At 37.7% G+C, this 22,034-nt stretch overlaps 1 protein-coding gene across 3 annotated transcripts in view; it reads left to right on the forward strand.

Annotated features, from left to right (window-relative positions):
* The first annotated feature begins 3,474 nt into the window (after positions 1-3,474).
* MIOS (meiosis regulator for oocyte development) overlaps positions 3,475-22,034 on the forward strand; it is a 31,649-nt gene continuing 13,089 nt past the window's right edge. Inside the window, exons 1-8 of one of the 3 annotated variants that reach the window (XM_027574156.2) lie at positions 3,478-3,757; positions 4,732-4,828; positions 9,691-11,032; positions 11,368-11,466; positions 12,600-12,854; positions 15,272-15,441; positions 18,155-18,220; positions 19,040-19,198. In XM_027574156.2, coding sequence (XP_027429957.1) covers positions 9,739-11,032; positions 11,368-11,466; positions 12,600-12,854; positions 15,272-15,441; positions 18,155-18,220; positions 19,040-19,198 — 2,043 coding nt within the window. In that variant the 5' untranslated portion in view covers positions 3,478-3,757; positions 4,732-4,828; positions 9,691-9,738. The other 2 variants (XM_027574157.2, XM_027574158.2) reach the window with 2 other exon arrangements.

A 22,034-nucleotide genomic window follows, 5' to 3' on the forward strand; every position in this document is an offset into this window, starting at 1 on the left:
ACTTAGTCCTTCACCTGCTGGGAAAGTTGTCAGCAGATGGCCTTCAGCCGGCAGCCATCTTTGGGGACTGCCTTGACAGAGAAAACTGCCTCACTCAAAGCCACTTGTCTTTCAAGGGACAGGTCACATTAGTGACATATCCACATCAGTGGGGTAGTATACAGTCCTGAATCCCATGTCCCAACTCAAGACAACTCTGGAGGGCCAATCCAGTTTCAAAGTTTCTCATGGATTGGCTGAGGCCTTTGTTGGTATTGAATCACAGCTCAGCTCCTCCCTCTGCCCCGTCCTGCATCTTCTTCCTTCCTTCCACTGGGTTGATCCCAACCCTCCTTCATAAGTATCCTACATCCCAATCTCCATCTTGAAATATGGTTCCAGGGCACCCAACACGAGACAATGTTAAATGAGCCTATGTTGTAAAGCATCTGGCACGTAGTAGATACTATGTAATTGATTTGGGAGTCCGCTAGAATACTTCTCAAAGACCACAATTTTAAGATATCTCAGATCTTCTCATCCACAACCTGTGTAAAAAGATTACCTAAGCCACGTCACATGTTTCCAGGGCCCTAATTTCCCTTTGCTACGTAAAAGCAAAATTTGCTCTCACGTCCACAGTGATTTTGTGCAGACTGATTAGTTGGAAATAAAGGGAGTTGGGATTAGCCAGTCACAGGCTCCACAGAATGTTCCAATAGTAACTGAACTGCTGCTAAGGGCAGCAGTAAATAAGAAGGAAATAAGCAGTTCTTCATCTGTTGTCGTTTATTGGTTTAAAACCACAACAAACATCTTATCCTGGATTACCACAACATGCATGAAGGAGCTTAGAAAGAACAATATCTTGTTAAGGACACAAAAGTTTAAATTAAAAAACAAAACAGAAAACCACAAGACTGAACTATAGCAACTCTGGCATCCGTTACAAAATCCATGTTTGATAAAGTCAAGTAGTGTAACCTCAGAGCAGTGTGTTAAGTTCTCTGACACAGTTTAATCTTCTAAAAACTATAATGCACTCTCCCACTCAGTAACTATTTTTGAATACATATCATGCAGTAGGAGCTATAGGAAATCCAGAGTTCTATACTAAAAGTTCACTACTCACAAGGAAAATGCCATCTGTCATTTTCTAGACAGCAGGAAGGGAGAAGAGGAAGTGAATGGCAAGGAGCTTCTCTTCTATGGAATCCAGGTTTACCAACAAGGAATACCATTTAGTGGAGAAGGAGAATGGGTTTCCAAGAATGAGAAAAGCGTCACTTATTGCTCTAGGGATTCTAGAGTGCAAGGAACTGGTGGCAGCATGAGAATACACTTTCACAAAAGCTTAGGTGGAAAAGGAAGGAGAGAAAAATATATTAGCTGGAGAAAAGTGTAGAGGCAGATATTGTTTTAGGATTTATCAAACAAATTTTTATTGAGCACATACCTGTGCTATGCACTGTTTTAGGTTCTGGAGATTAAGCAGAAGATAAAATAGATGGAGTCCCTGTGTATGAGGGAATAGGCCAAGGTGCTATAACAGGTCCCAACAACAGCAATTTTTAAAAGAACACAGTTTATTTTCTCTTGTGTATTGGTCCAGATGTCTATGGTTGATCCAAGGGAGGAGGTAGCTCGACTTTCTGAATTAGACTGGGACTTAGACTAATGGGGAAGTTCTGTCGCCCATAATACATGGCCTCCATTTCTATACCATATTTCTTTTTGCCATTTTCCAGACAGCTGGAAGGGGGAGGAGGAAGTAGATGTCAAGCAGCTTCTCTTCTAAGGGACAGGATCCGTTTCTGTTCATATCTCATTGGTCACAACTTTTTGATATAGCCACACCTAGCTGAAAGGGAGGCCCTTCAAGGAACTGTCCTCTCTAACTGGGTCACCAAGTGCCTTGCTAACATTTGGGGGTGGAGGTATAATGGAATGAAAACTGGTGATGTGGAGCATATATTCAAGAAGGGGAAGACAACTATAGGCAAGTAAAGAGCAGTTTTGGTGAAGAGGGGGCATGAAGGCCTGAGAAGAGTAGATTCGGGGGAAAACAGGAGAATGTAGGATTAGAGAGAGCCAGTATGTCCTTCTTCTTAGAGGATAAAAATGGCAGTGACTTAAACATATGTTGAAGGTAAAGAAGCAGTAGAAATGGAGAGGTTTAAGACACACAGAAAAGGAGAAATTGATGGTGCAAGGTCCCAGAAGAGGAGGAACATATAGGGTCCCTCCTCTTCCTCTGTGTCAAGTAGAAGAAGGTAAGAATGGGAGTGAATGATGATGTTGGGGGCAGGAAAGAGAAAATAATAGGAAGCTGTGGGGAATTCCTATCTAATAGCTTACATTCTTTCTGAAGTAGCAAGCAACGTCATGTCCTGAGGGCAGACTATGTATCCGGTAGAACTGATAAGGAAGAGACTTGGACTGATCTAGAAATTTGGCGCCGAGGCCTGAACCATTGAGAAGATGGGCAAGATAGCGTTTGAAGTGGTGAAACTTATGGTATCTCCCTGCAGCTGTACAGAACTTTCCTTGGCCTCCAACTTCTCCAAAGGCAGGAATGAATTATGGGAACCAGAACCCTAGAATCCTCTTTCCTGCTCACTCTCTTAAGTCAATCATCAAGCTCTGTTTATTCCATCTTCTAAGTATTCCCCACACACCTCTCTCCACCCCCACTCTCCATACCACCGGTAGTTTGGATTACCATGATGTCTCACTGGGATGCTTACGCTGTCCTTCCCTTTTCTCCCTGAAAAACTGATCACACCACTTGCCTAGTTAAAAACCTTCCGTGACTGCGCCATCGCCCGTAAGAAAAAGTCCACTCAAACTCACTAACGTCGTTTCCAAATGCCTTTCTGATACAGCATCTTAATTTCTCCCCACTTCCTCTGCTCACCCATCCATACTTCACTGCTTCCCCATTGAGATGCCATCCCTCCTCAACCTGCACTTGCTCTTCCTCTGCCTTTAGAAGGCTCTTCTCTCCCAACCTCCTCCGCTGTTCCCTTTCCCGTTTAATCCCATATTCATCCTCCTTGTGTCAGCCTAGTGGTCCACAAGAAAGCGCTCCTGACCTCCTAACACTAAGGGGGCGCCCCTCCTGTGGAGCACTGTATTAGCCCTAACAAGGTAACACTGTTTTCTGCCGGTACCGCGTCTTTTTTGTCACTCCAGTGTCCCCAGCATTCCAGCAATGTGCTAGGTACGCAATAGGCACTCAAGATGTGTTTGTGGAATGCGCGAATGAATGAATAAATCGTGAACCACAGACCCTGGAGTTTCTACTGCATCGATGGCCTGCAATAAATGGTTAATGGAAATTTAAAGTAATCAAAGGAGCCAAAGTGTATGTAGTACTAGAGATAATGCATCTCCGAAAGGCTGTGCCCGGGATACCTCCCGCAGGTGCGCGTGCCCGGGATACCTCCGGCAGGCCGCAGGGGCGGGGCGACAGGGGGTGCACGGGAGCGCTCGGCCGGAAGGCGGGGCCTCCGGGGCAGCAGCCCCGCCCCAGGGCGGTGCGACTCCCCGACGGCCAAAAGGCGGGGCTCACGGTCGGGGAACTCCCCTTACAAAACCGAGGCGCGTCCGCGCGTCCCGAAGGCGCGCGGTGTTAGGGTCTTGGGCCCCGGCCGGGTGACCCAGGTTACTAGCCGCGCCGCCTCGGCCGCCATCTTGCCCGCGTGCGGACTCCCACGGCGGGAGGGGCGGTGACCAGGCCGGAAGTGGCTGTGCAGCGGCCGCGCTTCCTCCTCAGGTCAGTGAGTTGTGGCTCGGGCCGCGTCTAAGCATTCCCGATGCTGAGGCCCGGTGCATGGGCTCGGGTGTGCCGGGGTCACCGCGAGGGGCTCGGGAAAGCCCAGTTAAAAGGCCTGGGCGGGGGCCGACCCGAGGGCCTCCTCGGAGCGGTGGCGCGGGGCGTAGCGCTCCGCGCTGCGGGATAACCGCGTCGGGCGGCCGGCCGGGCCTAGCAGGGAGCCTTGGAGCTGCGGGCGGACGTCCTCCCGGGCGCTGGGTCGGCGCTGCAGCCACACGCGCGGCGAGTTCGTGCGGAAGCGCGAGTCCTGGCGTTGGACGGGAAGCTCAGCCAGGTGTCTGGAGCGTGGGAGTGGCCCTCAGATTCCTGCTTTACCCGGAATAGCAACGAACCGTGCTGTAGTTGTACTCTATTAAATACCTCCTAAAGGGCCTGTCACCGGGTTAGCTGTGCTTTCTGCTTGTACGACTAACGAAAATTCCGTAAGAGGATGAATAAAGCCATTCACGTGTGACCACAAGCATTGCTAAATTGCTTAGCAAATGACTGCATTTACAGGCCTTTTATATAACTATATTTTTAAAGGAAATTTCTGCAGTGCCTCTTCTTGAAGATGGTGAGGTTGAAAATTTCTTTACTGCTGTTACTGTCATGGTAAGAAAAGTAGAAGACAACAACAAAAGGATGTGAAAAGGTGGTTGGGTACCTTATACACTTAGTATTATGGATCGTCACTGTCCAGTAGCCACACGGGGTTGAGATGTGCTGTAAATGTAAAATGCGCATTGAATTTGTAAGACTTGGCACCAAAGAAAAAAAATTCTCAATAATTTTTTACATTGATTACATGTGGAAAAGGGTATGTTTTTGATATGTTTGGTTGAATAAAATATATTGTTTAATTTCATCTCTTTTTCAATGTGGCTACTAGAAACTTTTTAAATCATGGGTAACACTGTATTTTTGTCGGACAGTGCTGTTAAAGATATTCTGGTGAAGAATACAGAATCAGCATGGCTTTGCTTTGCCCAGAAACCGTTGATGGGAAGTGAACTCCTGTTAAACTTGAAGGTGAGGATGTAAATATAAGCTGTAATTATTGCAGATTTCACCCCTTCTCCCACTTTTCAATATCTCCAACATTTGAAAACATTAACTTCCAGGGCTGCTTAAGGAAATCATAGTGATACTAATAGATGTGTGATGTGAAGAACTCAATTTGTCACAACTTTGTGGGATGGAGGTAGGGTGGGTTCTTTCTCTTATTTTATAGTCTTGGTGTATTAACAGACTTTAAGTTAGAGTCTAGCCAGTGAGTGTTTGGAGGTCCTCTGACTTTCAATTTTCTTTGCTCTTCACCATATTCCTAGTCATCTCTGTTCATGAGCCAAGATCTATCTGTATTGTGTGTTGGATTGTAAAGAAATATATTTCTTAAAAGGGCGCTTATGGATGTACCTCTCTCTTCAGGGCCAGCTTTGTGTTATGCAACCTGTGCAGTCATATGAGGCCCATCGTTTAGAAGGGCTGGTACTTGGTTTACTGCTTTGTTGTCACCACCTTGAAATTCTTAATAATTTTTGAATAAGGGGGCCCTGTATTTTCATTTTGCACTGGACCATGCAAATGATGTAGTTGATTTTTTATTCTGCAGTAATCTAGGATGGGAGTTGGGAGGTGTTGGACAAGAACTAAAACATCTGGTCTTCACTTTACTCCTGTGTGAAACGAGAAGGGCTTGCCAGTCTCTCTCCAGTTTTGTGATTCTGTATGAATTACTGTAATCAGATTTTGTGGCTGGTAGTATAAACATTGTACATGCATAATAACATTAGGAGAAATGCTGATAGTCCTCCATTGAGAGACATGCAAATCAAAGACTTTTTAAACTATAGTAACACTTTATTACTTTTTTATGGTGGATTTTTCCATGTGCCATCCAGTTTTCTTATAGACCATCCATGTAAAGAATATGATTATAGGGTGGAGGCCTATATTAAAAGTGTGATTATTTGAGCATTTTTGTTTTGATAAGATAAGAAAATAGGCCAGATCTCCAGATACCTCCATTTAAGAGGTTTCCGCTGTCTGTGAAGACATGAGTGTGAACCCTTACTTGACAGTATCTGTTCCTTCTTTTTGTTGTCTTAGCTACGTCCTATTGCATGAGGTGCCTCTTCCTTCTCATTCCTAAATTTTTAACTTCTCTTTAAGATTGCACATAACTTCAGCATTAGAATGCAGGCTTTATTAGATCAGTTTATTAGTCTGCTTGGGCTGCCATATCAAAAGACCATAGAGTAGGTGGCTTAAATAGAAGAAATTTATTTTCTCATAGTTCTCACAGGTTGGAAGCCCAAAATCAGGGTGCCAGTGTGGTCTGGTTCTGGTGAGAGTTCTTTTCTTGGCTTATAGATAGCTGCCTTCTCACTGTGTCCTCACATGGTGGAGAGAGAGCTCTGTTATCTCTTCCTCTTTTTATAAGGGCACCAGTTCTGTCAGTTTAACACTCTACCCTTATGACCTCATTTAACTCTAATCACCCCCTGAAAGGGTCTTTCTCTAATATGTCACATTGGGGATTAGGGCTTCAACATGAATTTTTGGGGGGACACAGTTTAGTCTGTAGCAACCAAGGAGCTTATCTTTCTTGGTTCACTACCATGTTCTTAGCATTTAGAACAGTTTAGCACGTACACTACGCTCAATAAATATTTACAGAATAAATGAAAGACAGGTATTAGAGTGATCCACTCTTGGGGTGGCTCATTGTGGGCTCTTGCCCATATTGGAACCAGTTATGAGAGCGGGCACTTCGCTTTTGGCTGAAGCCAGTCTCTACTAGGAAGGGTAAGGCATGGAAGCATGAGGAGATTGGTAAAACTTGGACATAGCAGTGTGAGAAATGTCAGATGGAACATTTTACAAATAATTATTAAGTGCCTGGCCCTAGGCTGGGTATCAGAGGTATAAATGGAGAACAAGATACTTTTCCTGCTTTTACGGCATTTATAATTTAGTAGGAGAGACAGGGTGATGTAAAGGAAGGAATACTGTTCGCTGAAAGTACTATCTAAGTAACCTGACAGACCAGGGAGGGGATAGAGGATATTTGATGTCAACCATGATGTTTAAGAAATGGTCAAGCATGTGTTAATTTGGCCTAGAAGGGAGGGAAGAGTGCTCCATTTGCAAAGTAGTGATGGAGGGCAGAGGGAGATTACATTCTAGGAACTGAAAAGAAGAACAGCATAGCTAGAACATAGCAAGGAGGAAAATGGTGTGCCTTGATGCCAAAGCAGTAGGTAGAGACCAAAGCATTTAGGATTTTATAGGTTATATTGAAGATTTGGAACTCTATACTAAGAGCAGTTGGAAACCATTAGAGGGCTTTAAGTAGGGATTGCATAACCTGGCTAAGTTTCGTTTTAGAAAGGTCCCTGTGATATTACATAAAGATGAATTTCATAAAGGCCTGAGTATACAAATGAGTAAAAGAATTGCTGAATCAACACCATAGGCCAAGCATATTGCATACTTTAATTTCTTATGGAATCAGTCCTCAGAGCTGTGAGACTTGGCAGCCTGAGTGGAGGAAAGAAGAGTAAATAATCGGGTTGATCTAGGCTTGGGGAAGGCAAACTGAAAGTGGCAAAGAAATGAAGAAATTGAAGGTCTAGTAAAAATATAATTGAAATGATTGATCTTGAGCATCAGACCTCTTAAGGAAGGAAATAAACCGTATAAGAATTCTTAGAAGTTTTTCCTAGTCATCTGAATTGTATGAGTATATTGAATTCTGGACTGGTAATTCCTGACTGAAAGTTTTACAAGATCAAAAAGTAAAGCAAGTATGTTTGAGCTGAGTTTATTTAGTGTATCTATATTAGGAGTCTGAGCGTGGCTCTACATCTGGTACAGGGAATCAGGGGATGAATGAGTCCATAGCTTCACCTTTTAATAACTGACAACATGGCTGTACAGATTCTAATTGCCATGAAGATACTAAATGTCTTTGTATCTTTTTTAATCCAGACTATAACCTCTAGACAGAACTGGTTAGAAACAGACATTTAAATTTTTAAGTAACTTTTACTTCTAAAATACCATTTCTTTTAATTTTTTTTAAGATGTATTTATTTAAGAAAGAGTGTGTGCATGGGCACACGTGCAAGTATGGTTAGGGGCAGGGGGAATCTTCAAGCCGACTTCCCACCTGAGCGTGGAGCCTGAAGGGGGGCTTGATCTCATGACCCATGAAATCATGGCCTGAGCCAAAACCAAGAGTCAGTCACTTTAACCAACTGAGACACCCAGACACCCCTAAAATACCACTTTTAACATAGCTATTTTTAGTTTGTGTTTAAATGACTATCATCTTTTCCAAAATTCCATGTCAATATTAAAGTTTATAGAATTGAAAACTGGAAGAGCCTTTAATGATCACTTAATTCGTTTCCCAAATGCAGTGTGTGTACCACTGGTCATAAACAGGATGATTTTGGGTAAAACATAATCAAGCATTTTTTAAAAATTCCAATATAGTTAACATATCAAGCATTTTAGGGGTGCCTGGGTGGCTTAGTCATTAAGTGTCTGCCTTCAGCTCAGGTCATGATCCCTGGGGTCCTGGGATTGAGCCCTGCATCGGGCTCCCTGCTCAGTGGGGAGCCTGCTTCTCCTCTCCCTCTGCCCCTCCCCACCACTCGTGTTCTCTCTCTCTCTCAAATAAATAAATAAAACCTTTAAAAAAAAACATAAGCATTTTAATAGTTACTCATTTATTTTAATGTGTCTTAGAAAAAAATATTTAGCATACCATACCTATGATTCATGGACTTCAGGTTGAGGTTAAAATCAATTCTGATTTTAAAAATAGTCCCTTTAAATAAAAATATTGAATAAAAATAGGTGGTACATGAATGAAGTTTGGGAAACAATAATCTAAACCAACTCTTTTGCTATATAGAGGAGACAACAAAAGGACCCCTAATCACAAAGGCCCTTCTGTGGTGTGTAGGTAATATATGAGAGGGATAGAAGTTAACTCTATTCAATACATGCTACTGTTTATTCTGCCATATAGGGTTGCTTCTTACTGTTGAAACTTGAGGAAGAGACCTCTGTCTTAATAGTGGCATTGTACTTTTTAAATCTTCATTGTCTGTTATGGTGGTCACATGTGGCTATTTATATTAAAAATAAATGAAAAGTAAATAAGATTTAAAATTTGTATTAGTCACATTTCTTGTGCTTGGTTAGCCACATGTGGCTAGTAGCTACCCTACTGGACAGTACAGCTAGAAAACATTTCTATCACTGCAGAAAATTCTGTTGAGGGGCACCTGGGTGGCTCAGTTGTTAAGCGTTTGCCTTCAGCTCAGGTCATGATCCCAGGGTCCTGGGATTGAGCCCCGCATCGGGCTCCCTGCTCCGCGGGAAGCCTGCTTCTCCCTCTCCCACTCCCCCTGCTTGTGTTCCTTCTCTCGCTGTGTCTCTCTCTCAAATAAATAAATAAAATCTTTAAAAAAAAAAATTCTGTTGAATAGTACTGCTGTAAACTGTTGCTAAAGGACATGATTCATAACCCTTTAAAGTTTTATACCTTTCAAAGAGATGATGCTTATTAATTTGCTCACCATACTGAAGTTCTGTTAACCCTGAGGTTAATGAAGTTACTAATAACAGTGCAATTAAAATAATTGATCGTGGGAAATAAGGCCAAAATGTAGTTCTCAGAATCTTAGTACCTCATCTTATTGGGGGAAGTTCTTTTTCCCTTTTTAATCAGTAAATATTGTCATGAATTCATAGCAGTTAGAATAAATATATTGAAAGACAGAGTACTCGTATAATTTCCTGATTTTCCGAATAGTTTATTCATCTTAGAATTGTATTTTGTTAAGATTTTAAAACTTTTTATTTTTAAACAGATTTTCAGTGAATGGACCTAACTGGACTCTTTGAGCACATCAATAAACATGAGCGGTACCAAACCCGATATATTGTGGGCACCACACCAAGTTGATAGATTTGTTGTATGTGACTCTGAACTGAGCCTTTATCATGTGGAATCTACTGTGAATTCAGAACTCAAAGCTGGATCTTTACGTTTATCTGAAGACTCTGCGGCTACATTACTATCAATAAATTCAGATACGCCATATATGAAATGTGTTGCCTGGTATCTCAATTATGATCCTGAATGTCTCCTAGCAGTTGGACAAGCAAATGGTCGAGTTGTACTTACAAGTCTTGGTCAAGATCATAACTCAAAATTCAAAGATTTGATAGGAAAAGAATTTGTTCCAAAACATGCACGACAATGTAATACCCTTGCGTGGAATCCATTGGATAGTAACTGGCTTGCTGCTGGGCTAGATAAACATAGAGCTGATTTTTCAGTGCTGATTTGGGATATTTGCAGCAAATATACTCCTGATATAGTTCCCATGGAGAAAGTGAGACTTTCAGCAGGTGAAACTGAAACAACATTATTAGTAACAAAACCTCTTTATGAGTTAGGACAAAATGATGCTTGTCTCTCTCTTTGTTGGCTTCCACGAGACCAGAAACTTCTCCTTGCTGGTATGCATCGTAACTTAGCCATATTTGATCTTCGGAATACAAGCCAAAAGATGTTTGTAAATACAAAAGCTGTTCAGGGGGTGACAGTAGACCCCTACTTCCATGATCGTGTTGCTTCCTTCTATGAAGGTCAGGTTGCAATATGGGATCTAAGGAAATTTGAGAAGCCAGTTTTGACTTTGACTGAGCAACCAAAGCCCTTAACAAAAGTAGCATGGTGTCCAACTAGGACTGGTCTGCTTGCCACTTTGACAAGGGATAGTAACATTATTAGATTATATGATATGCAGCACACACCCACTCCCATTGGAGATGAAACTGAACCCACAATAATTGAAAGAAGTGTGCAACCCTGTGACAATTACATTGCTTCCTTTGCTTGGCATCCAACCAGTCAAAATCGAATGATAGTTGTAACTCCCAACCGAACGATGTCTGACTTCACTGTTTTTGAAAGGATATCTCTTGCCTGGAGCCCAATCACATCTTTAATGTGGGCTTGTGGTCGTCATTTGTATGAATGTGCAGAAGAAGAAAATGATAATTCTTTAGAAAAAGATATAGCAACGAAGATGCGCCTTCGGGCTTTATCCAGGTACGGACTTGATACAGAACAGGTGTGGAGAAACCATATTTTAGCTGGAAATGAAGACCCACAGCTCAAATCGCTCTGGTATACCCTCCACTATATCCTTTTCATTATGAATTTCATGAGATGAATCAGGTAGAAATGTTCTTAAAATTTGCTGAAAGATCAGTTTGTAAATTTTATTCTGAATGTTTTATTTGCAAATACAAGTTACATAATACTAAAATTACAAAGTAAAAATTATTTAAAACTGTTGAACTTGAAATACTGCTTTACAGATCGTGTAGAAGGAAGAAAAGTTTATCTCTGCAATAAAGTAGGACCATCTTACTTTGGCTGACACCTATTATGAATTGGCTCCAAATCAAAATAAATTTAGCTTTGAAATATGTTGTTATGCATCATCATTAGTATTTCCTATGCATTTAAATACTTATGAAGCAGTATACAGAAGATATGGATCAGAAGTCTCCAGGAAACAAAGGATCATTGGTTTATGCAGGAATTAAATCAATTGTAAAATCATCTTTGGGTAAGAAAATTCTATTTTATTTTCTAAAGTATAATTTTTGTACTGTTATTTTTCCCCCTTTATCCCCATCATTTAGTTCAGAATAATGTGCATAAATTTTTTTTTTTTGATTTGGGGGTTCCTCGTTAGATATTTTAGTGAATTGTTAAGTGTGTATTTTATATCCAGAATTCTTTTTTGGGGGAAGTCTTGATTCATTGAAGTGATAGAGTCTTTCTAATCTATTCATTCATTCAGTGTTATTTTTTTTGAAGACCCACTTTGAGAGGTTTTACATTAGATGGTTTATAGGATCCTGGTTGTTAGTTTGGATGTTATCACAGTATTTTGCTTTTATAAAAGCTACATAAAAAGACCTAATTGAGGGAGATCTCTTTATTGTGCTGCCCAAATGCTTTCACTTAGCTGTTTAATGGCAAGGTCTGGGTAACTATGTCATGAAGTATGGCCTTACCTGAAGGAGCCTTACCTGAAAGAGTCCTTGATGATTCAATGAATATATGAGTCAATGCAGGGTTGAAATTGATCAACTGTTTGAGAATAAAGATGACAAAAGAGCCAAACTTAGTTTTTCACTGAACAGTTATTCTTACTGTTTTTTATTGGAATGGCATTGTGCATTATACTATAATGATTTACCCAACCTAGGATTCAGTATCTAGCTTTTGACAGCAATCAAATTTGGGCCCAAGTCAAGCTGCTAGAAAAGTAGTTTATATTATTTAGTCAGAGTGGCAGTTCAAGTAATTGGTCTTTAATAGGATTTTCATAAATACTATACAAATAATACAAAATACAAAAAATAACATGCAATTTTCTGCATTCCTACAAGAACTACAATTATTAACAACATTATGAACACTTCTCCACAAGACTATACTAGACATTTATCAAACATTAATTGTTCTTCCCGTAGCTCTTTCTGATATCTCAAGGAACTGTTCAACTTAACAACATGTAAAGTATGTTTTGTTTGTAGCATATTTTACATTTATGCTGTCATGAATTTGTAGTTAAGAAGTCAAATATCCAAAGTACGATGTTGAAATAATCTCTGTGTAAAACTGACTTATTTTCTAAATATATTTTAAAAAATAATAAAGCAACTAATATAAAAATACTTCTCCTTTTAGGAATGGTGGAAAGCAGCAGACATAATTGGAGTGGTTTGGATAAGCAAAGTGATATTCAGAATTTAAATGAAGAGAGAATCTTAGCTTTACAGCTTTGTGGGTGGATAAAGAAAGGAACGGATGTAGATGTAGGGCCATTTTTGAATTCCCTTGTACAAGAAGGGGAGTGGGAGAGAGCTGCTGCTGTGGCATTGTTCAACTTGGATATTCGGCGAGCAATCCAAATCCTGAATGAAGGAGCATCTTCAGAAAAAGGTATTAGGTTATAGTCTAAGATAATCATAGTTCGTAGAAGCCTTTAAAGAAAAGATGCTGATAACTTTCAAATATTTAGTCAATGTATTTGTGTAAATTTTTTTGAAAGAGAACACAGAACTGTATCTATGGAAGTATTAACCCATCCCTTTTGTTTATGCCTTGGTTTATGTCTGTAAAGAACATAATGTGTCTATAAAGACAAAATGTGTCTTAAGTACCGTCTTAATAATATTACAGTGAATGCTCAAATGCATCCATTTTTAATGCTTTTTCTTTAAAAGACAATTCACATTTTTTAAAAACGTATTTTCTTGAAGATTAGGACTACTTCAGTTTGCAAGCATTCTTTTGTTTGTTTGCAAGCATTCTTATGGCAAACATTTGAGAGTATTTTTACTTCATGTTTTGGATGGTTATTGGTTGGCTTTTAGGAAACTCTAAATGACACTTTTAGTTAGGCTAATATAGAGTATTATAAAAATCATACTTTGAGCTGCAAAAATGCTTCTACTTGAGTCTGGTGATTTAAACATACTTTCCATTTAATATTTTTTTAAAAGGAAGAAACAGTGAAATGTGATAAAGTTTTTACTCTGACATTTTGCAGGAGAATACTCAGGCAAGTAAATTCAATCGAGAAATTAAGTTTTTTTTCTTATCAGGAATATTTCACTTGAAAATAACTAAGATGTATTTATATAGCTATTGATTTTTAATACACCTAGCAAATTATTTCTGGTATTCAGAATGCTTAATTCTTAACTTGCTGGTCCATTTTGAAACCATTACAGTTCTGTTGTACCGTAGAGAAAAACATGAAATTAACTATAATGTATTTACTTGCAGTAAAAAAGTTGAAAAAGCTAATGTTTTGCCCAGATTGGCCTCCTTTCCTTCACTTTTGCTCTAATGTAAGTCTTCCCCATTTGAGAGTACAATAGAAGATAAAGTGGCAATGAAAAAAAGAATTTGATATTTAAAGCCATTTCTAATTATAATTTTGCTACGACCTAGGAGCATGATACTTTCCTGTCATGTATACCTGGAAAATTTGGTGTTAGATTTGAATACCTATACTATCAGTAGGGGAAAAGTATCTTTCCGGTGATTTCAATAACTTTAAGGACTAAAGAAAAGATTTCACTGAGTCAGATGTTCCCTCCAGTTGGAAATAAACTGTTTTGAGCAGGATTTAGGAAGACATTCCTTTGCTGTGGTGGTGGTGGTGGTTGTTAATCTTAAAAGACTTTATATCCAATTTAAGAGAATAGGCAGAGGAAGCAAGCACAAAGCAACTTGGGGAAAGTGTTTATAGAAATGAAGAACAAGGCCATTTAATAATATAAAGTGGGAAATGCTGTTTTATTTGGAAAAGAAAGAAAATGATTAGGATCCAGGAACAGAATAAGAAAACTGCTATAATAAATGTACAAAATACTTAAGAGTAAAAGTTAAAAGTGTATTTAGTTTTTTCTTAAAGGTGAACTTATGTTAGAAGGCTAGCCAGGGCGCCTGGGTGGCTCAGTTGGTTAAGCAGCTGCCTTCGGCTCAGGTCATGATCCTGGAGTCCCCGGATCGAGTCCCGCGTCGGGCTCCCTGCTCAGCAGGGAGTCTGCTTCTCCCTCTGATCCTCTTCCCTCTCGTGCTTTCTATCTCTCATTCTCTCTCTCTCTCAAATAAATAAATAAAATCTTAAAAAAAAAAAAAAAAAAGGCTAGCCAATCCATAGTGCTGACTGCCAGGTCAGCTGCTTATCAGTGACTATATAAACTGCTAAGAACTAATGTTTAAAAGACTATTGATAACAAATACTTTGTTGCAAATGTGTCCACATACAATGCTATGGTAATGCTTATAGTTAATTTTGTCCTAGAAAAATTAAAAGTCTTAAACTATTATAAGAATACTGAAATACTGGTTTTCAGAACATATACTTAAGTATGAGCATTATATACTTAGGAATAGGAAAACAATAATTTTGAAAATTATAGTACCGATATTTACTGTCAACACTTTGAAATATGTCAGCATAAATGAACTTGATAAGGCTGACAGTGATTCTGGTAATATGGCTTCACTGCTCTTCATTTAGGCCTTAAACAATAACACTGTATAGGAACTGCGTGGAATGAGAACTTGAAAATTTATTCTTTTTTTTTTTTAGAACTTGAAAATTTAAAGATGTGCTTGTCTTGCACAGGGTTAGCAATATGGGCAAAAGTTTTATAAGAATGGACATTTTTGCCTGAGGTCCTTGCCAGATTTTCCAATCTGGATCAAAACCCTTAATTCTAGTGGGCTTATTTTTCTTTAGGTAAACGTCACCCTCTGGTCTTTGTTTATGGTTTAAGAACTGGAAGAGGAGGTATTAAGCTTTTGCTCACTTTGATTAGCTGACTGTTTTTAATGTGCAGGTGATCTGAATCTCAATGTGGTAGCAATGGCTTTATCGGGATATACGGATGAGAAAAACTCCCTTTGGAGAGAAATGTGCAGTACCCTACGACTACAATTAAATAACCCATATCTGTGTGTCATGTTTGCATTTCTGACAAGTGAGACAGGATCTTATGATGGAGTATTGGTAAGCTAATTTCTGTTTGAGAAAACTCCTTTTAAGTTAGGATTTTTTGTCTAACCTTGTTAAAATTTTCAAATGTCCATTGCATAAAATATTGTTATATTTTGATGTATTGTGTATTATTTAAAATAAAGTATCTTAAATATTTTTGAGCAGCTCTTCTTGAATGTCATTTTACAGTTAGCTCATAATAAGCTTGATTTTTTTAAATAGTTTTAACAATATAATTACAGACATAGAGGGCACAGGATTTATCCTTTAGCTTAAGAGCAGCTCTAGAATTCTACAACTATATATAAACGTAAGTTGTTTTTTTTAAATCTGGTTTAAAAGTTTTACTGAGGTATAATTGACACACAATTACTACACATATGTTAAGTGTACAATTTGAGGCTTTTTCATGTGTATACACCCACTAAACCATAACCATAATCAAAATAATAAACATATCTATTTCCCCCAAAAGTGTTCTCATGCCCCTTTGTAAGATCTCTCTCTAGACATTTAATATCCATTTTATTTCTCCAACCCCCTGTCATCCTCAGGCAATCACTAATTTGATTTCTATCATTAAAGATTAGTTGGTAATTTCTAGAATTTTTTTATAAACATAAGTTTTATATTGAACTGTAATTTTTTAAAAGTCCATATTTTTTGTTTTAGTTAACAAACACAGGATCAATTATGATCAGAATGACTGTATATCTTGTCCAAGTTAGTATTTACATTTTCAGACATGTATGTACCAGTTTGGAAGATAGATGATCACACTACTTACAGTGAATTATTTCATTTTTTCATTATTTGGTCTTTCATTGCTTTTTCTCTCCTGCTTTAACCACCTGTAACCACATCACCAAATAGGTTCTTTATCACAAAGTGGGGAAAGAAAGAATGAATGAAATGAGATGTGTTTGTAAGTTTCAGTTATTGGGTTTTAAGCTTCACATTAGTACTACAACTTTGTTTGCATTGTTAGACTTCTTTTTACCACTGAGAAGAGCTTTCTAGCATGAAATTTATTTCTGTGTTTGCCATTATAGCACTTCATGTAAAAGACCCATTGCTTGAATAATTGATTTGTCAATCCCTAAGAATTTATAAAAACATGTATCTTATTGAGATATCTTAATGAAAATTTTAATGTTGTTAGTGTCCATTTTGACGATTCCTTAGTTTATATATTTTGTCCATTACTTTTAATAAATGAACTCTTGAACTTTTCTAACCACTTCAGATTAATATCCAAGAGTATGTTGGGGTTTTTGTTTGTTTTTACTACTGTTACTCTTTTTTGTTAAATGAAATACTTCAATTGTTGGATTGTGAATAAATAAAAATAATACTTTCAGGAAGTAGTAAAGTATGGTGAAGACTAGAAAAATAAGTGGATTGTTCAGATTTTAAATTGATAGAGAAGTATTCTTTAAATATTAAATTTCTGTATTTTAAATTAAATGACCTATTACAAATACCCTCATTTTCTTATACCTAAATGTGGGTTATTAGGTAGGGTATATCTTACCTTGAATAGGAAGTTCAGATTTCCAAACTCCCTTGAGAGTGTACCTAATTATACTTTATGTAAATAATTATAATTAATATATCCTTGTATTAAAAATTGTTAAGTTGTAGTAATCTAATGAAAAGTACCAAATTGGGAAATCAGAAGATGAAGGTCTGAGTCGTTGCTCCAGCTTAGTTACTTCAGCTGGCCAGTTAACTTTTTTGGGTTTTAGTTTTCTGAGCTGTAAAATGGGACAATATATAATATAATATAATATAATATAATATAATATAATATAATATAATATAATATAACACTTTCCCATCAAAATTGTAACAACTTTGCCTGAATCTAAAGAGTTAAATCTAGTTTGTACCAAACATGTTCCCTCTTAAGGGCAGAACCATATTTTATAATTGAAAAAACATGCTAAGATAGGTACCAACTGAAGTGATCTTATGTTTAAAGCAGGAAAACTGTATTTCATAGAATGACTTCAATGGAAATAGGGTATTTTTTCTACCTTTAGACTGTTTATTATCACAAAATTAATTACTCTTCTACATTTATAGAAATTCAAAATAGTGTTTTACAATATTGACAGGTATACAAAAATTTAAGTATCACAATACCACTGAAAATTTTGTCGCAAACCTCCTTTATAACTGTATTTTACTATGGCCACAAAAGTGTCTTTATTTATAAGGATATATTTTAAAACTTACCACGTTCTATGTAGAGACACGTGTTGATAGTCTTTCCAGATTCTGTATTGGTATATTCACACTGGTATAGTCACTGATAATTCACAGATTTCCTAGATTTGTTAACTTAGCATCCCAGGAAAGATTTTCTGTTTCCCCAAAATTAATTTCTATGATGGAAGGATTACATGGCATCTAAATCTCTTGAACCATACATCACTGCTTATATTTTATGTTGCAATTCTGTAAGACTGAACTGGAATATTTTTAAAATTAATTGGTCAGTATTTAAGATGTAAATTTTTGCTTTGCAAGAACAATAACAGCACTGACTGTCTAGAGGGAGACATTAAGAAAGGCATCTTAGGCGATCAGTGGCTCTGCCAGTTTATACACAATAACTTACTACTATTGAAAATAAAATTACATATTTAAGTATGTAAAATAGGCTGCAAGAGTTTAAAACTCATAGCACCTACAAGTAACTTCTTGCTCTTCTTTTCAGTATGAAAACAAAGTTGCCGTACGTGACAGAGTGGCTTTTGCTTGTAAATTCCTTAGTGATAGTCAGGTAAAAACTAATTTAATTCTATATTTGAAGTGATTAATATTTCCTCTTATTGGATTAAGAAACGAATCTTTATGTGCAAATATGTATATGTAACATTTATATATAAATTATTCTAAAAAAGTAAAGTAATTTGTTAGATCAAGATACTGTAGACATGTGTATCATAACCAAAATTGTTTAAGAATCCTGATTTAATATTTTAGTTTATTTCTGCTTTTGGTCTACAGATAAAGACATTGAGCTCACCCCTTTGGGGTGCTATAAAAGAATTCCTTCATTTCTTAATACAATAAAAGTATTGAATGCATATTCTGTGTATATAATGAGAAAGAAATGCCCATAAACAACCAGTAATACAAGGTGCTAAGTGCTCTAATAGGAAGTCCTGGGGGAACATACAGGAATCTTGGCTAGAGGTTGGGGTGGGATGAAGTCAGAGACCTTACCAAGAGATGATTATTTTTGATAATCTTCAAGTTCCGTTTCAACTCAGATTCTGTGATTCTGTTACAGCAAGAACTTTGCAGAATACTGAGGGACAGTTCTCTTTAAATTTAAATAGTTAACCCTCTATACTTCTTTTATAGAATAATTATTAAAACATAGTAAGTGCTTTTTAAAAAATATTTTAAATAATCACGGATGCTGCATTGTAATTTATGATAGATACAGACTTCTTAAGAGATCACATCTAAATTTTTGCAAGGCTTTGTTTTAAAATGTTTTCCATAAAAATAAAACTTCCTAAAGTACAAGTTTTGAAGTACAAAATATATAGTGAAACAGATTGCTTCAGAAATATCACTTTGAATTTTCTAGTTAAATAGATATATTGAAAAGTTGACCAACGAAATGAAAGAGGCTGGAAATTTGGAAGGAATACTGCTTACAGGCCTTACTAAAGATGGAGTGGACTTAATGGAGAGTTATGTCGATAGAACTGGAGATGTCCAAACAGCAAGTTACTGCATGTTGCAGGTTAGTGCAGTGTGGCAGCAACTTAAAAAGAGTGGTTAACCACCTTCTTCCTTCATTGAGTGGGTATGCCTTTTGCTTGCTTAGGATCTTTAGAAGGCATTTAATTTAGTTTAATTTTTTTTAATTTAAATTTTAGATGATTAACATATAGTGCAATATTGGTTTCTAGAGTAGAATTCAGTAATTCATCGCGTACATACAACATCCAGTGCTCATCAAAACAAGTACCCTCCTTAATACCCATCACCCATCTAGTCCATCCCCCACCCACCTCCCTCCATCAACCCTCATTTTGTTCTCTTATCTTTAAGAGTCTCTTATGGCTTGTTTCTCTCTCTCCTTTTTTTGTTTTTCTGCCTTCCCATATGTTCATCTGTTTTCTTTCTTAAATTCCCCATATAAGTGAGATCATATGGCATTTGTCTTTCTCTGACTTATTTCATTTAGCAATATACACTCTAACTCCATCCATGTCGTTGCAGATCTTGCAAAATGGCAAGATTTCATTCTTTTTGTTGGCTGAGTAGTACTCCATTGTATATACCACCTCATCTTCATTCATCAGTCCATGGACATAAGGGCTCTCTCCATAGTTCGGCCATTGTGGACATTGCTGCTATAGACATTGGGGTGTATGTGTCCCTTTGAATCTGTATTTTTGTATTCTTTGGGTAAATACCTAGTAGTGCAATTGCTGATCATAAGGTAGTTCTATTTTTAACTTTTTGAGGAACCTCCATACTGTTCTCCAGAGTGGCTGTATCAGTTTGCATTCCCACCAACAGTGTAGGAGGATTTCCCTTTCTCCACATCCTCGCCAATACCTCTTGTTTCTTGTGTTGTTAATTTTAGCCATCCTGACAAGTATGAGATGACATCTCATTTAGATTTTGCTTTGTATTTCCCTGATGCTGAGTGATGTTGAGCATCTTTTCTTGTGTCTTTTAAGCCATCTGGATGTCTTTTTTGGAAAAGTGTCTATTCATGTTTTCTGCCCATTTCTTAACTGGATTACTTGATTTTTGGGAGTTGAGTTTGTTAACTTCTTTGTGGATTTTGGATACCAACCCTTTATCAGATAATGTCATTTGCAAATATCTTCTCCCGTTCCATAGGCTGCCTTTTAGTTTTGTTGATTGTTTTCTTTGCTGTGCAGAAGCTTTTTATCTTGATGAAGTCCCAGTAGTGCATTTTTTGCTTTTGTTTCCCTTGCCTCTGGTGACGGGTCTGGTAAGAAGTTGCTGTGGCTGAGGTCAGGGGTTTCTGCCCGTGGTCCTCTCTAGGATTTTGATGGTTTTCTGTCTCACATTTAGATCTTTCATCCATTTTGAATTTATTTTTGTGTATGGTATAAGAAAGTGGTTCAGTTTCATTCTTTTGCATGTGGCTGTCCGGTTTTCCCAACACCCTTTGTTGAAGAGAATTTTTTCCATTGGATATTCTTTGCTGCTGTGTTGAAGATTAGTTGACCTATAGTTGTAGGTTCATTTTTGGGTTTTCTATTCTGTTCCATTGATCTGTGTGTCTTTTTTTGTGCTAGTACCATACTGTCTTGATGATTACAGCTTTGTAATATAGTTTGAAATCTAGAATCGTAGTGCTTCCAGTTCTGTTTTTCTTTTTCAGAATTGCTTTGTCTATTAGGGGTCTTTTGTGGTTCCATACAAATTTTAGGATTATTTGTTCTAGCTCTGAAAAATGCTGGTGTTATTTTGATAGGGATTGCATTAAATGTGTAGATTGTTTTGGGTTAGAAGGCATTTAACTTTAACCTAATCAGTTGATCTGTAGTGGACTTCTACTTTATCTTACTATCCCTCAGCTTCCTCTGTTGGGTTATCCAATTTTTCCTTTCATTTTGGGAAGTGTCAGTGTTGAATTTACATAAAGCTCAAACAGAGCAGAGAAGCCTCTCTCTGATTTGTCCAGTTCACAAAACTATACCTACTACAAAAGAGATTTCCTTTCCCTGATCTGAACTACAGTCTCACTTGAAGTGCAGAAGGCAAGTTATACCACAAGTCTCTGAACTCTCATTTTCCCTTTTTATGATTTGGGGTAACCAGTTCATCAATTTACTCTCAGTTCTTACTGTCCAGCAGTTAAAAACAGGTTTCTGGCAAAGGTTCCCTTTGTTACTTTTGATAGAAATGTAAAAATTTAGAGTATTTTCCTGAGATTATAGCCCTCCAGTTAATCTTATCCTTTCATGGTGTCCTCTTTCCTGCCCCTGTCCTTTCATACACTTGATAGCATGCTGTGTCCTGGGTAAATGCAGTTAAATGCCCCCTCCGACCCTGCCTTCTTAGGAACAAATACAGATACTGGCCCACAAACTGCAGTATAAACTTAGCAACTTATCAAGCCACTGCCCATTCTGTAACAAAGTGCATCATTTTTTTCTTGCTGAATTGAGGTTACCATCTATTAAATCAAACTGTAGATATGTGACTATAGAGTGCAAGTGGCCTTATACTGTTTATGAAGAGAAGTCAGCTGTTATAATTATTGTCTCCCTATGTAATGTTTCATTTTCCCTTGGGTTGCTTTTGATTTTCAGCAGTTTACCCTTGATGCTTAGTTGTACTTCTTTCTGCCCTGCTTGTGGTTCACTGAGCTTCTTGGATCTGCAAGTCAGTGTTTTTCATTAGTTTTAAAAAGTTTGGTGGTATTATTTCTTTATATATATTTTTTTCTGCTTCAGTCTCATTCTCTTCTCTTTTTGGGGCTCATATTACATGTATATTAAAACATTTGAGGGGCGCCTGGGTGGCTCAGTTGGTTGAGCAACTGCCTTCGGCTCAGGTCATGATCCTGGAGTCCTGGGATCGAGTCC

Source organism: Zalophus californianus, chromosome 12, assembly GCF_009762305.2.
Source record: "Zalophus californianus isolate mZalCal1 chromosome 12, mZalCal1.pri.v2, whole genome shotgun sequence".
In the NCBI taxonomy this organism is placed as follows: domain Eukaryota; kingdom Metazoa; phylum Chordata; class Mammalia; order Carnivora; family Otariidae; genus Zalophus; species Zalophus californianus.